The 14,842-nt window shown below is 36.4% G+C and overlaps 1 protein-coding gene across 1 annotated transcript; it reads right to left on the reverse strand.

Annotated features, from left to right (window-relative positions):
- Positions 1–1,992: 1,992 nt before the first annotated feature.
- Positions 1,993–13,299, reverse strand: LOC132149637 (uncharacterized). The gene is made up of 15 exons (XM_059559033.1): positions 13,140–13,299; positions 12,543–12,887; positions 12,103–12,453; positions 11,089–11,196; positions 9,517–9,603; positions 9,216–9,308; positions 8,840–8,911; positions 8,559–8,672; positions 8,150–8,284; positions 7,914–7,997; positions 7,600–7,701; positions 7,433–7,516; positions 4,495–4,590; positions 3,888–3,986; positions 1,993–3,548 (listed from the first exon to the last, which is right to left on the reverse strand). Exons 1-15 carry the CDS (start codon positions 13,189–13,191, stop codon positions 3,424–3,426), a joined length of 1,947 nt encoding a protein of 648 aa, XP_059415016.1. The 5' UTR covers positions 13,192–13,299; the 3' UTR covers positions 1,993–3,423.
- Positions 13,300–14,842: the final 1,543 nt, after the last annotated feature.

The raw sequence follows: 14,842 nt of genomic DNA on the forward strand, positions 1-14,842 counted from the left end.
CAAACGAGCCCCATTCTCCTAAACAATAAAGGCACAAAGAATGATTTAAAAAGCACTGTTAGAAATCTGATCAACCATTATTTCTAGTAATGGTAAAACTAATCATGCATGAAGAGTACCTTCTGTAAAGAATCAAGCTCAATCATTCAGATTACCAACATGCAATTATTAAACTAATATTGTTCTCTAAGAAGATAAACATTAAATTGAACTGCAAAACAACATTTGGTCCCAAACTTGAATTTTGCATATGCATTCTGTCATGTTTTAAGAGCTTGTGCTCTTTTGGTGGATTGTGGAAACTAGTTATCTTCCCATTGAAACCAAACGAACGTTTTGCTTTTAGAACAATAAAATGAGTCATGATCTAGGAAATATGAGTTTAATATGTTTCTCAAGAGTGATTTTAATGCTGTATTACACTGAATCGATATATATATGAGAAATGGTCACAACAGACTAAAAGAAAAACTTGAATAAACTAGTAATGTACAACATGATAGTTTGCTTTAACGGAAAAGCCCTAATTGGAACTGAACAGATTTGACATGTTTTCACATCAGTTTAGTATCTAATGTGATAAAGTCTATCAAACACAGCTAATTTTCTAATTCTCTCTCTCTTGGTGCAATAAAAACTAAATCTGAAACAAAAAGTTGGTTTATTGTCTGTAATAATCATCTAGAAATGTCGTGCAATAATTAATGTGCTGTATTATGAGTTTCAGTAAAATGAGCAACTGGAAAATGCACTGCAAGTTTTGTCAGTGAAAAACTTTAAATGTTTAAGTCCTGCTGATAACTGAACACACAAACCCATCGATTCAACACTTTCAGCTCCTTATAGAGTCAACACACTTCAAAAAATGCTCAGGATGTGCATTAAACATAACATTCTTTTAAACTAAATATACATGCAAGTTGATGCTTGGGAAAAACTGCTTTTCAAGTAAAGGTCAAGAAGAGAAAGAGAGCGACAGTCTCCATCTGCTGGATGCTCAGTCAGCTGGTTATACACCAGCTTACCACTTTACAGAAATATTCAAAAATATTACACAGATGTTTAAAAATTACACAATCATAGTACTCTCAACAATAATAACAAAATATAGTTCAATAATTAAATAATATGACTTTGAGTAGCAATTAATAATAATTTGTAAAAAAAAAAAAACATTTAAAATGAATGGAATGTTTAAAAAAATATCTGTAATATTTAACAAAAAATAAATCTTTTTTTCGGTTTTGGACCTTTGAACTGTAGAAAAAGACTAAAATAATCTGACTACTTACAGTTAATGTAAACTACATTTCCCACAATGCTCTAGAGATTATACAGTCATAAAGTTCAGTGTTTTTTGTTTAAGACCATAAAACCATATCAAAACTAATATTTTGAATTAAAAAACTAATCTAATTCAAAATATAATAATATCAGTGATAGTGAAATAACATTGCATCATACTACGAACTGTACTCAGCGAGTAAAATCAGCAGAGACCGAGCGATGAGGGATTCAGATGAAACCAGAGAAGCTTTCTCAGATCCTCCATTCCCTGAGGAATTAAAATATTATAGCACAGACAATATTTATATAAACCATTATGAATAAGACCTTATCCAAATTCATATATGCAAATATCTCTCTTAATCACAAAATGAAACTTATCTTCAGTGTGCGTTCTGTCATCAGTGTAAAAGTGAAAAAAAAAACACCAACAAACCAAAGAAATAGACAATAATGCTGCAAGGACAAACTGCAATGGAGAAGTTAAAACATTACATTTATTTGGGTGACAAAACACTGTCGAGTCAACAAGGTTGTGCACCATTATGTAACAAACTTAAATAATACAATTTATTGTACAGATAATCTCATACACAGAGGAGCTCCCTTTGATTTGATCAACAGTCAGTCACAACTTCTGCTCCAGCGTAAAAACAACAAGAAAAAAACATTCTTAAGGTAAACTTTTAACAAGTGTCATGAAGCAATAACACACAAGCACCCAAATTATTACATTTATCAGAGCTAACTCAGCCTTCAGAAACATGGTCCATGAGTAACACACACAGAAATACAAATCTGAATCACTGAGAGCAACATGAGGAAACCAGATTCACACTTCATAATGCTTTCTATCTAGATTAAACACACACAAATAAAAAAAATAAAAGCTAAAAAATATTTACAAGTACACAGGTTTCGCTTTACACAAAAAAAGAGCACTGTGTTTTAGCACTGAATGAGATGTAGTGTGTGCATCTAATAGTGTATATTATTCTCATATACAGTGTTCATATATGCATATACAAATTATAAATGAAATTAAACCAACTTGAAAAAATTAAGTTGAATTTTATATAACTTAGGAGAATGTTGAAATCCCTCATCTTTCTTTGATGAGTTGAAGTAATGTAAAAACATAAGTTGCCATGACTTACATATATTCTGCTTTATAAGGCATCCAATGAGGAATCACAGAACTGCAAGTTAGTGAAGCACAAAACGTCAGACCTTAAGTCTATGGACCGTGATATTAAAAGCATCGCTGCAAGTTCCCAAAACTTCAGTGTCTGTTCAGTCGCACTTAAAACTGTTTTTAAGTGTGACTTGAGTGTCCAAACACTTTGGCACCACTTCACATATTCATTACGTTTAAAACAAACCCACAAAAAAACAATTCTCTCAGCTTGACCTCTGAAGGGACTCAGTTTTTCTCGGAGTAAACAGTGTTGGTGAATCTGGCAGGATCTCGTTGGGTCATTGCAATGATTGCTGAAGCTCTGAATCAGGCTGCGTCTCTCTGTTTCTCTCGGCCTCCGGTTCTTCAGTCTCTCTCAGAGGACTCCGTTCACACATTTCTGCTGCGGTCTGGTTATGGTTTGATAGATCGTGTGAAGTTTCTGCCTCCTTTCTCTGTTTTCAGGATGAGACACACGAGTTAAAACATATCTGCAAAAAATATGCTTATAGATGAAATTGCAGATGTTTGACTGTGACAGGTCTCAGTTCTTTTAGCATTACAGATTCATTCAAATAGAGATGAAAATGAACAAAACATACTGTGTGAGGTTGAAACACACATTTCAAAGATTACTACTATTATGCAGATTTCCGTCAACATTGGTGCACCATTCAGTTTGATTATCTCTGATCTAATAAGACTTGACTGACCCACAGATAGTTAGGGTTATTTATCTGGATATCACACAAATAGTTCACCCAACAATGAGCATTCTGTTATTATTTACAGGTTTTTCATGATATTTGGTATCCGAATGTGGACCCTGTTTACTTTGTGTGAAAACAAAAATACAAGTCATATAGGCTGCTTGCCCTGAAGAACCTAGAAGTCCGGCCGCATCATAATAATGTCATCTATAATGCAGGTTTACTTACAAATCTCAAATTCATTCAATGTTATATATGATCTGTTGGCTGTACTGTAAATCCCATATCAATCAGTATCAAATACATATCAAATCTCATATCAAACTTTAAATATATAATACTAACCTGGAAACGCTGCTGAAGCTTTTTAATGCCTGTGTGAAGAACAGTGGAAAACATATTCAGTGACTCAATGTGAAATTGATCAGTCTCGGCTGAAGCACAGCTTTGTTCAGATCACTAGATTGCATAATGACTGATTTCTGGATTTAGAAAAGACCGTGCTATAAGATCATCTACTCCTTCAAAAAAGCTGAAGTGTTTCACTTGTGCACCTCTAGAAACAACAAAGCAGAATTTACTTGTACGTGTTGTTTCTCATTGCTTGAAGTCTATAAAACGATAGATTTACAACAAATCAAGACAAACATACAGAGACTGAACATCAGCCCAGTGATGGTTTATAAAGATAGATAAGTCTAGTTCATACTCACAAGGTTCGAAAATGATTAACAGCAGCACAGAAGAGACAAAGAGGCATTCGGAGGAAAAGACAACTTTTCTCAGATCCTCCATCGCACGCTCACCATTAACTGAGGATTCAAGATGATACAGTGAGGGCAAGTTTGATCACTCTAAACCACACAAACTCCTCTGTTTGTAAAGTGTGCTTGTTCTGTGATAACTCTACATTCACTTTAACATTTCACATATTCTAGAGAAAGACTCAGAGACCCCTGAAACAAAAATCAGGTGTTAATACCCTGACACCAATGTTTTGCAATAAGCCCACATCACATTAACATGATGTGACATCAGTCTTATAAAATGTGTAGATGGCAACATAATGTAATTGTAAAAGATCTGTGCATGACATTGTGCAAAAGAAGCAAATAGTGTAATATGATTTGTAAGTAATCATTTGTTAAGTGCTTATGAAGTTATTGTAACATGGAGTGTTTATAAGAAAGTGTCCGGTGCATTTAGAGAAAAGAAGAGTGTGTTTTGTTTATACTGTTATCACACACCTTGATTCACATTAAACTGATTGACTTCCTCTCAGTGTTCAGCGTGATGCTAAAAGGTTGAGTGTTAACTTACCTACTTTCATGATCAGTTCTGTCATCAGTGCAACAGAGTTCACTAGAACAACACCGACGGATCCGATAAGGTAGACAACGCGTCTAAAAGGAAGATCTGGAAGGCATGTAAAAATGTAAACAAATAAAACGAGTAGTAAAAGTAAAAGTTTGCAATAATAATAAAAAAATTTAAATAAAGACAATTTAAATATACTTGCAGTGAATGGGTGCCGTCCAAACAGCTGATAAAAACATCACAATAATGCACAAGTAATCCACATCACTCCAGTCTTGTGAAGTGAAAAGCTGCATGAACCATTAAGATTGGCAAGAAACAATGGTTTAAAGTTAAAAACATCTTAAATAAATTTGCTTACATCTTTTCACTTAAAGGTACAGGTTGTAAGAACTGCCACTAGAGGGCGCACTACCAAAACAATAACAACCGCGTGGTTTGATGACGCTAAGGAGCGTGGAATGATGGGATTTGTTGTCTTCTACCCAACCACTGATGGCCATCAATCAGACGGAAAGATAAATCATGGATTTAACGGATGAGGTAAAGTTTTATAAATGTTGTGTTTGATGTCATGATTTTCAAACGCGAGATCAACGATTTGTGCGAGTAGATTAGATACAAAGTCAATGCAAAGACGTGATGCCTCGCATTTGGCGTGTATGCCCCATAATACTAATCTTGTTGATTGTTATGATAGCATACGTTTTCTGTAAAGATACGAGTCAAAACAACTCACCTGTCGAGTAAAACACAAGCGAGATCAGCATCTCTTTCTAGTTGAAGTTTGTCGCGAAGCTCTCTCCATCTAGAAAATGCAACACTGATATTGATCCTCGCTCTTTCTCTCCTCTTGTCCCAAACTCTTCTTGGGTCGTTTGGTTGACCCGTACGCTTACGTTTACGGGAGCTGTCCTTGTCGACAGAACCAGCGGCAGATGGTAAACAGTAATTATGTTCCATAAATAAGTAACACAATCCAACATAAAACGTGCAAGAAGTAAATAAGGAACTGCTTGAAGCAAGCTAGTGGTTTGCTGGACGCTAGACACTACTTCCGCATTTGTCCACGACACTGTTGTCATGTGGTTTCTACGTCAGTAAAGGTGGTAACAAAGGGTAACTAGCGTCATTGACAGGCCACTGGGGAAGTCGTGGCCTGGTGGTTAGAGAATCGGACTCCCAATCGAAGGGTTGTGGGTTCGAGTCCCGGGCCGGCAGGAATTGTGGGTGGGGGGAGTGCATGTACAGTTCTCTCACCACCCTCAATACCACGACTGAGGTGCCCTTGAGCAAGGCACCTAACCCCCAACTGCTCCCCGGGCGCCGCAGCATAAATGGCTGCCCACTGCTCCGGGTGTGTGCTCACAGTGTGTGTGTGTGTTCACTGCTCTGTGTGTGTGCATTTCGGATGGGTTAAATGCAGAGCACAAATTCTGAGTATGGGTCACCATACTTGGCCGAATGTCACTTCACTTCACTTCACTTCACTTTCACTGCCCCGTGTCACTGTTTAGTAGTGGTGGAAATTATGATTCTTTCAAGAGATTTGTTCGTTTTCAGTTCGTTCACCAAAATGATTCGTTCAGTGACCATTTCTTCGTATTTCACAATATATGCCAGCAGGTGGCAAAAAAGAGTGTATTATGCGTTATGTCTTAAGTCAACGAATGTATTCACTTGTTAAAAAAACTGATTTGAATTCAAATGTGTGCATAATCGCATTCATTATATAAAGTCTATTTAAGTTGTTCAGATGAACAAAGCATGAGGTTTTCTTGCATAATTAGCATTTTAATTGTTTGGTCAGACAGTTCATATATTGGCCTTTATATTCACATTCATAAATCGGGGATTAAACGTGGAGTTATGTTCTGTACGCTAAATATGAAAACAAGCGTATGTGCACAGTACATATAACTGCACTTTGCATTTTGCTAAATGGCCAACTAACCCGGCTTACTCTCATTAATTTTGTTCACGAACGAGATAAGCTATGTACCAGTTCATTTCATTCACGAACGACATGTATCCGTTCATTCAACTCATTCACAAACGACATGGGTACCAGTTCAGTCATTTCGTTCACAAACAATATCTCTAGATCTCGTTCAGACTCATATGAAACTGTTCAGTGAAGGGCGTATTCGTTCACTACATTCAACAAATCACATGCTTCGTCACATGTCATACTCGAAGGCTATTGGCTCGAGGTTGAGTAACTCTTTGACAGCATGAAATAGTTCACAGATACCCGGTTCACCAAGCTGCGCATGCGCTCCACTGCTGTGGAGGGAGGAACTTCAGTGAACGAGAAATACGAGTCAGTGGACTCCGTGAACGAGAACGATTCGTCCACCTAAAAGATTCGTTCAAAAAGAACGATTCGTTCACGAACGACAGATCACTACTCTTTAGAACGGGAATTTTCTCATGATTTACAAGTAGTTGAAAACATTAGAGATGAAAATATATTACACTAGCCTAGTGGTTTTTGGATATTTTAATGCAAATATCTTACAAATTGTACCTTTAACAAATCATTAAGTGATAGAGTGGAGTGATGTGGATTAATTGTGGATTATTGTGATGTTTTTATCAGCTGTTTGGACTCATTCTGATGGCACCCATTCACTGCAGAGGATCCATTGGTGAGCAAGTGATGCAATGCAACATTTCTCCAAATCTGATGAAGAAACAAACTCATCTACGTCTTGGATGCATGTAATTAACGTTTTAATGCATTTACCAAATTTGAATGAGTTTGAACCTAAAGCAAGATCTGCTTGAGGAAATTCTTGGCAGGGAACTGACTGACCAGGGTCAAACCAGCATTTAAGAAAAGCTTAAATGAACCAGACTCTCAATGCAAGATGAAACCATCTTGGAGAAGAAAAAAGAAATCTCACAAAAGATTATTAAAAGTTGATCAATACTGTACCCAGGTCTTCAAACGAGTGCTTCAGGACAACGATTCCCCAGAGACCTTGAAGAAAAGCAGCTACGCAGACCCATCCAACACAATCTGCAATTAGATCAATATTTGAGGAATAAATGAACACTTCACTTGATTTGTGCGTTTTTATGTAATTGTGCCCATTATTGTACCTTTCTCTTTTTCCAGCGCTATGAGGTAAGAATAGACCATTATGCCATTTACTGCTATCATGAAACTTAACCACGCTGCCCTCCTGACTCCTGAGGGTAAACCTGAAAATGATGTACGTGTAAGAATGTTTATTTATCAGTAAAATTCATATATTTAAAACTGTATAAAAAAAAAGGAAATAAAGCTGCAGAACAAGTTGGAACACATTATTTGTTTTCTTATTCAACAGTAAGTAATTTAAAATCAAAGATAGTTATTCAAGACAGTTTCATTGATTTAGCCCATCTATGAGAGTAATTCATCAAATACTCACACTGCAGTTTTTCCACACATGCTTTGTTCCAATCATATCTTGTCAAAGTTAAGAACAGCGGAAAAACTCCAAGAACAAAAAGTGCTGTGTATAGAGAGAGAAAGATTTAGTAGGCTAGTTTGTGTTCAGGTGTATAGACTTATTATCTTTGATAAACCTTTATTTTCCAGGAAAAACATTATATATATATTTTTTTTCTACACACAAATGTCTCTATACATGTCTCAACTTTTTACCTCGTCTGGCAGCTCCAAAAGCGTAGAAGAGGAAGATGAGTTGTAATGGAGGCAGAACATCATGACCAATATCAGACACCAGGTCTAACACAACATGTATACGGACGTCTTTATATTTGATGAGTTCTGCCAATACTAGATCAAAGAAAAATAAATGTTTTTATACCAAATTATCACAACTGGACTGAATTATATTACGTTAGCATTCAAATATCTTTGATATTGTGTGATCTTTGAAGCATACTTAGGATTTACATGTTTTTATCCATGTAAATAATGCTGAGATTTCTCTAAGAAATTTGTAAATAAAATGATTAGATTAACACTGCCTGATGAGCTGATGAAAACAATTTGAGATCATTTGCTTCTGCAGCATGGTTATGGCTAAAAACGACACAGAAATACTTACAGAAAACGATATTGACGATGCATATCAGAATCATTATCCCAAAGAGGATTGTTATCAGGACTCTGTCAGATTCTTCATAACTCAGACTTTTCTCCCAAAAAGATTTAAAAAGAACTGGGACAAAGGAAGAAATATGCAATCATCAACAATTACATTATAGTATTTTTTTAGACAAGGTTACACAAATGCTGCTGATTGAGCTTAACATTTACTGAATCCAAAATACTTCATCAGTATCCTATCAGTTGACTTGATATGGTCGAATATTCAAATTTGTCTACCTGAATGAACAACATTTGTAAAGAGGGAATATTGTAGATGAATTATGCAGTGCACAACTGTTTCACGACTGCCTGTAAAACAGAAAAAGTTAAATTAACTCAAAAAAACTACAAAATGTATAATCTAATTAAAACAAAGAAATAAACAAAAACACGTGAAATGGAAGTGATCCTTTCAAAAGTCAATTTAAGATTTTTTTTTTTTGAAAGAAGTTTGTTATTGCTCACCAAGGCTGCATTTACTTGATCAAAAATACAGTAAAAACAGTAATAGTGAAATATTACAACTTAAAATAATTGTTTTCTATGTGAATATATGTTAGATGCAATTTATTCCTGTGATTAAAACAAATATAGTTAATCAAAGTGAACGAACCTGGGAAATGTTTTGAATGTGGAGCTGTCCATAAGAGAAGAAGAGGCCTCAGAAAATAATGAGCACAGCAGGCAACAGTCTCACTCAGAAACCCTGGGGATCGGGGAAACAATCAGCGGTGTTAATAACAGATGATATCCCAAGGAATAAAGTGATTTTCATTCTACAAATTTATCAATTCATCCATTTTATAATTTAAAATGAAGCTAAATTCATATAAGAAGAGGTTTTTCAAAGAAAAAGTTATAGTTTCTTCAACTGGTATAATGCTAGATACATAATTAATACAGGAAATACTCACCTTCAATAACACCCCAGAACAAAAAGGCAAAAAACATAAAAAGGTTTGGTACGGTGACTACAGACATCTGAAGAAACAGGGCTTTACCTAGAGAGAAATTAATTTCAGTCAGATATGTTATTTAAATAATTATTTAGCATATATAATTTGGACTGAAAATGTCCACTTGTTTAAACTCATGAACCTAAAACAATAACAATAAAAGTATCTTGGATGGGTGAGGTGTCCAAGTCACAACATCTACCTACTGGGGTGCCTCAGGGTCAGTTCTTGGACCAATTCTCTTCTCTGTCTACATGGCATCATTAGGTTCTGTCATTCAGAAACATGGCTTTTCATACCACTGCTATGCTGATGACACTCAACTCTACTTCTCATTCCATCCTGATGATCCGACGGTAGCTATTCGCATCTCAGCTTGTCTAACAGACATTTCTTCCTGGATGATGGACCATCACTTTCAACTCAACCTTGCCAAGACAGAACTGCTTGAGGTTCCAGCAAACCCATCGTTTCATCACAATTTCACCATCAAGTTAGGCACATCAACCATAACTCCTTCAAAAACAGCTAGAAGCCTTGGAGTTATGATTGATCAGCTGACTTTCTCAGACCACATTGCTAAAACTGTCCGATCCTGCAGATTTGCTTTATTAAACATAAAGAAGATCAAGCCCTTTCTTTCGGATCATGCAGCACAACTCCTTGTTCAAGCTCTTGTTCTGTCCAGGCTGGACTATTGCAATGCCCTCTTGGCAGGTCTTCCAGCCAATTCTATCAAACCTTTACAATTAATCCAGAACGAGGCAGCAAGATTAATTTTTAATGAGCCAAAAAGAATACACGTCACACCTCTGTTTATCAATTTGCACTGGCTTCCAATAGCTGCTCGCATAAAATTCAAGGCATTGATGTTTGCCTACAAAACTACCACTGGCTCTGCACCCATTTACCTAAATTTGTTACTTCAGACTTATGTGCCCTCTAGAAGCTTGTGTTCTGCAAGTCAACGTCGCTTGATTGTGCCATCCCAAAGAAGCACAGTCACTTTTACGGCCTTTTAAATTAAATGTTCCCTCCTGGTGGAATGACCTCCCCAACTCAATCCGAGCAGCTGAGTCCTTAGCCATCTTCAAGAATCGGCTGAAAACACATCTCTTCCATCTTTATTTGACCCTCTAACTTTAACACTCACTATTCTAATTCTATTCTTAAAAAAATCTAACTACCTTTCTAATCTTTTTGTATTCTATTTTTTCATTTATTATGCAGTTTTATGTGTGTGTGTGTGTGTGTATGTGTAAAGACCTCTAACACTAGCTTGCTCTATTCTTTTTTATTCTGTTTTCTTTTTATTTATTATATTATTTAAAATCCCATGCTACGTGTACTGTGTTAAACTAACTGAGACTTGTTATAGCACTTATATATATCTTTGCTCTTTTTGTTGTTTTTGATTACTTCCACTGTCCTCATCTGTAAGTCGCTTTGGATAAAAGCGTCTGCTAAATGTAAAAATAAAAGAACCTACTAACAAATAAAGAAATAAGAATAGTTTGTATGCAAACATACTTGTGTTTGATGATCTGTGTTTTAGACACCACAGAACAGACGGCAGCAGAGCAGATCCAGATGCAGCAATACAGAGAAACAACACAATTGTGTGTAAAACTGAGAAACCTGTGAAAAACAGACATTAAATTGTTTTACTTAAAGGAAACTCATTGCCCATCATTCTCTGTATATTTAATAACAATGCATGTAGATTATACATTAAAACTGAAGTATCAACACAATTTTGTGCTTATACAGTGAGAACAGTGTGGTGCTAAAATGCTATGGTGAGATGTTGAGCAACAGCCAACCAACTATTAAATGCCTGCATTACTTGTCTCATGAAATATTCATAAGCATTGTACAGTCTGAGAATGAGCAAAAGCCAAAAGAAAAGTTATTTAAGAAGCAGAATCAAACATCTTTAATACTTCTTGAGTTACAGGCATACAAACTGGAAAAATTACATGCAAAGTCACCGCATACAATGCAAAAAAGATGGCTAAAGACAGCAGAGTTTAGGCCGACCAATCTCTGTCAAATCTTTTTAAAGTTCTAAGGTTGAATTGTCATTTTGATCACACTCTAAAAAACAATGGATTAGTCAGTAAATGTAATAGTAATATCACTGACGTGTTTGATTTGACACATAATTTCTCACTATATGTTTAATAACCAGTGAACTCTTTAAAGCAGTGGTTCCCAACCTCGTTGGAGACATGGAAAACCTGCAGTGTTGGGGGGCCTCCAGGAACGTGGTTGGGAACCACTGCTTAAAAGCATTAAACAGACCAGAATTGGAAAATAGTTGTAGAAGTTGTAAAAGCCTTTTTAAGTACATGCACAACATCATTTGCATGTCATCTAAAATCCAGCAAATTGATTATGTGACGCATGTGCATCAAAAATTAAGCCAATACATATGCTTGATTCAAATAAAATTGAGCATGCAAATTACATCTTCATTTAACTAAATTTGTTTAGTTTCATATATCAGTGTAAGGTTGTTGTTTTGTTTTGTTTTTTGCTCACCCAGTTGCTCCAGTACTGCAGTTGCATTGGCTGAAAAATTTCCAGCAAACACTTGACAGATGTAAACTCCTTTATCCTCAGTCCTGACACTCTTCAGTCTGAGAGAGAAGTTTCCTTTGGGGATTTCAGCAGTGAAGAACTCAGCTCTGCGTCTGTATCTCTCATCTGATGGAATTACTTTATTCTTTTCAAAAACCAGAACCTGGATGTTTTCATTTTTATCTGTTTTCCTCCATGAAACCTCATCAATCTCTTCAGGTGGGATATGAGAGTCTACAGAGCAGTTCAGAGTGACGTCCTCACCCACAAACGCAGATACAGGATGATGGGTACCTGATACCATCAGATGCTCTGAGAGAATACACAAAATATCAAATCATACAATTTAAAGTGAAATTAATTTATAAATGTTGGCCAGAACTCAAAAGATTTTCACTCACCAACTGACTTAATCTGAACCAGGGTTTCTTCAGATTCCTGATCGGTGTAAACCTTACATCTGTAGAAACCCTTATCTTCAGCTCTCACATTGTCCAGGCGGAGGGAGAAGTTTCCATGTTTGATTTTATCAGAGAAGAAATGAGCTCTATCATGATAATCCTGATACTGGGCATCTGGCCGACTCTCATAATCTTGGAACACATGCACTAAAGTATGGGCATCGGTTCTTATCCAAATCACTTTCAGTCCTTTCAAAGGTAAGGGTTCATCAACAAAACAGGGCAAAACCACCGAAGATCCCAGAGGAACAACCAGAGGACCAGAAGGACCTTTCACTAAGAACCCTAAAAAAAAAACGAGAACATTCAGGAAAGAGAAAGATGAAGGAAAGGTTACTTTTGACGTCTCCTATTCTTTTGATATATTCCGCTTTCAGTATTTGGTATAGGTTACATATACAGAGACCTACCTGTTTTGTAAAAAAAAAAAAAAAAAAAAAAAAAAAAAAGGAACAAGAAGAAGAGGAAAAAACATGTTTTAGTACAAGTATGCATACAGCTATGTATTACGTAAATGGATGACGTTACGATACTTACCTTCACAGATCATAAATAGTGCTGCCACGCACATGTATGTATGTAAGTGCATGTTGAAATACAAAAACACTCTGCTGTAACTGAAAAACAAAGTTGTTTTTAGACCTTATGTGGAAAAAGTAGCCACTCGTAAAGTTATCTCTACTTTCACTTTCTGTTAAAAAAAAACTTCCGGGGTCATGGATCATCCGGGGATCATGTTACCGTAGCATGTAACGCGTGCACGCAAATATGTCCACCTGGATTTCCAGCACGATGATGTTAAACGGCGACAGATTCGTCACATGCAATATTACACAGATCATTGATTAAAAACGTGTTTCACCAGTTGTATTTGGTATGCATAATAAAACGCTTTGATTTCGCGGTGTACGTTCCAGCGTATTTCACGCAATTTTAAGGAAGTTTAACATGCTCCCATGTCGCACTCACTGGCGGCTCGTGGGTTTTACTGTAAAATAGAGGAGGCACACTTGGTCTGGGATCCCTGCCGATTATTATTATTATTATTATTTGCTTAACCACTTTAAAATGACCTTTAACCCTCTATGGTACGCATTATGTTCTATATGACATTTGCCAAGTATGGTAACCCATACTCAGAATTGGTGCTCTGGATTTAACCCATCCAAGTGCACACACAGCAGTGAGAAGTGAACACACACCGGGGAGCAACTGGGGGTTCAGTGCCTTGCTCAAGGGCACTTCAGCCATGGGTATTTAGGGTGGAAGAGAGCACTGTTCATTCACTCACCTCCACCGACAACTCCTGCCAGCACCGAGACTCAAACCTGTGACCTTCGGGTAACTAGTCCAAGTCTGTAACCATAAGGCCACAGCTTGGCCTCAGTGTGGGTTTTCCCAGTCCATCCATGTGCACCCATCTCAATCCAACTCATGTCAAGTTTCATGACATCCCATGAAACTGCAAAAAGCAGTTCCTTTCAGCTGTGATGTGAAGGTCCAAGTCACATTTGCTGCACTTCATGCGGACGATCCCCCTGCAGTCAGGGTATTTGCACTTCCTTTTCTTCTCCATGACAGGCCAACTCTGCACTTCTCCTATTGCCCTTTCCATAAAATATAGCTTTATTCATTTTCTGAAAAGAAAACATAATTTTGTTATTTATACATAAATACAACTATACTACAATAAACACTTAAAAATCATTAAATAACTGTGATAATTGTATTCATGCTACTATCTATAACATTACTGTAATTCCACTGTGGCACAGTGTTGCCATATGGCTACGCACCTATTTTTCCATAGTGGTACAGAGTTGCCATATGGCAACCTTGATATTTTCTTAATTTACAGTACAAATATGTTAGACAAAATTAATTTGTGAATGAAAATATCTAATTTACTTACCAAAGATGTTGCAAAAAAATCCCCCTTGAGAAAAGATGTTTAGAAATTAGGTTAATAGAGCAATTTCTGGAGCACTTCATCAGGTGTCTTCTGTGTCAGGGTGACAGTGGAAAAGTTTTGGGAGGACATTCAGTTGTCATGTGACTTAAAAACAGCACATCGTTGGCTACCTTAATGCCGACCCTTTTAATTCCCATAATGTGATGTATCGTAGTTTTTTCAGAATAACAAATAAATGGGTATAAATTAATTGTTGCCATATGGCAACTCCATACCATAGAGGGTTAATGTAAAGAAAACGACGTACAAGAAGATAATATAGCACTTA

Source organism: Carassius carassius, chromosome 9 (genome assembly GCF_963082965.1).
Source record: "Carassius carassius chromosome 9, fCarCar2.1, whole genome shotgun sequence".
NCBI lineage: Eukaryota > Metazoa > Chordata > Actinopteri > Cypriniformes > Cyprinidae > Carassius > Carassius carassius.

Coding starts and splice junctions, on each gene's coding strand:
- LOC132149637 (XM_059559033.1), bottom strand. CDS start 13,191: ATGCACTTACATACATACATGTGCGTGGCAGCACTATTTATGATCTGT. Junction 9,309..9,516: donor GTTCTGGGGTGTTATTGAAG/GTGAGTATTTCC, acceptor CCCGATCCCCAG/GGTTTCTGAGTGAGACTGTT. Junction 8,912..9,215: donor ACATTCAAAACATTTCCCAG/GTTCGTTCACTT, acceptor TCTGTTTTACAG/GCAGTCGTGAAACAGTTGTG.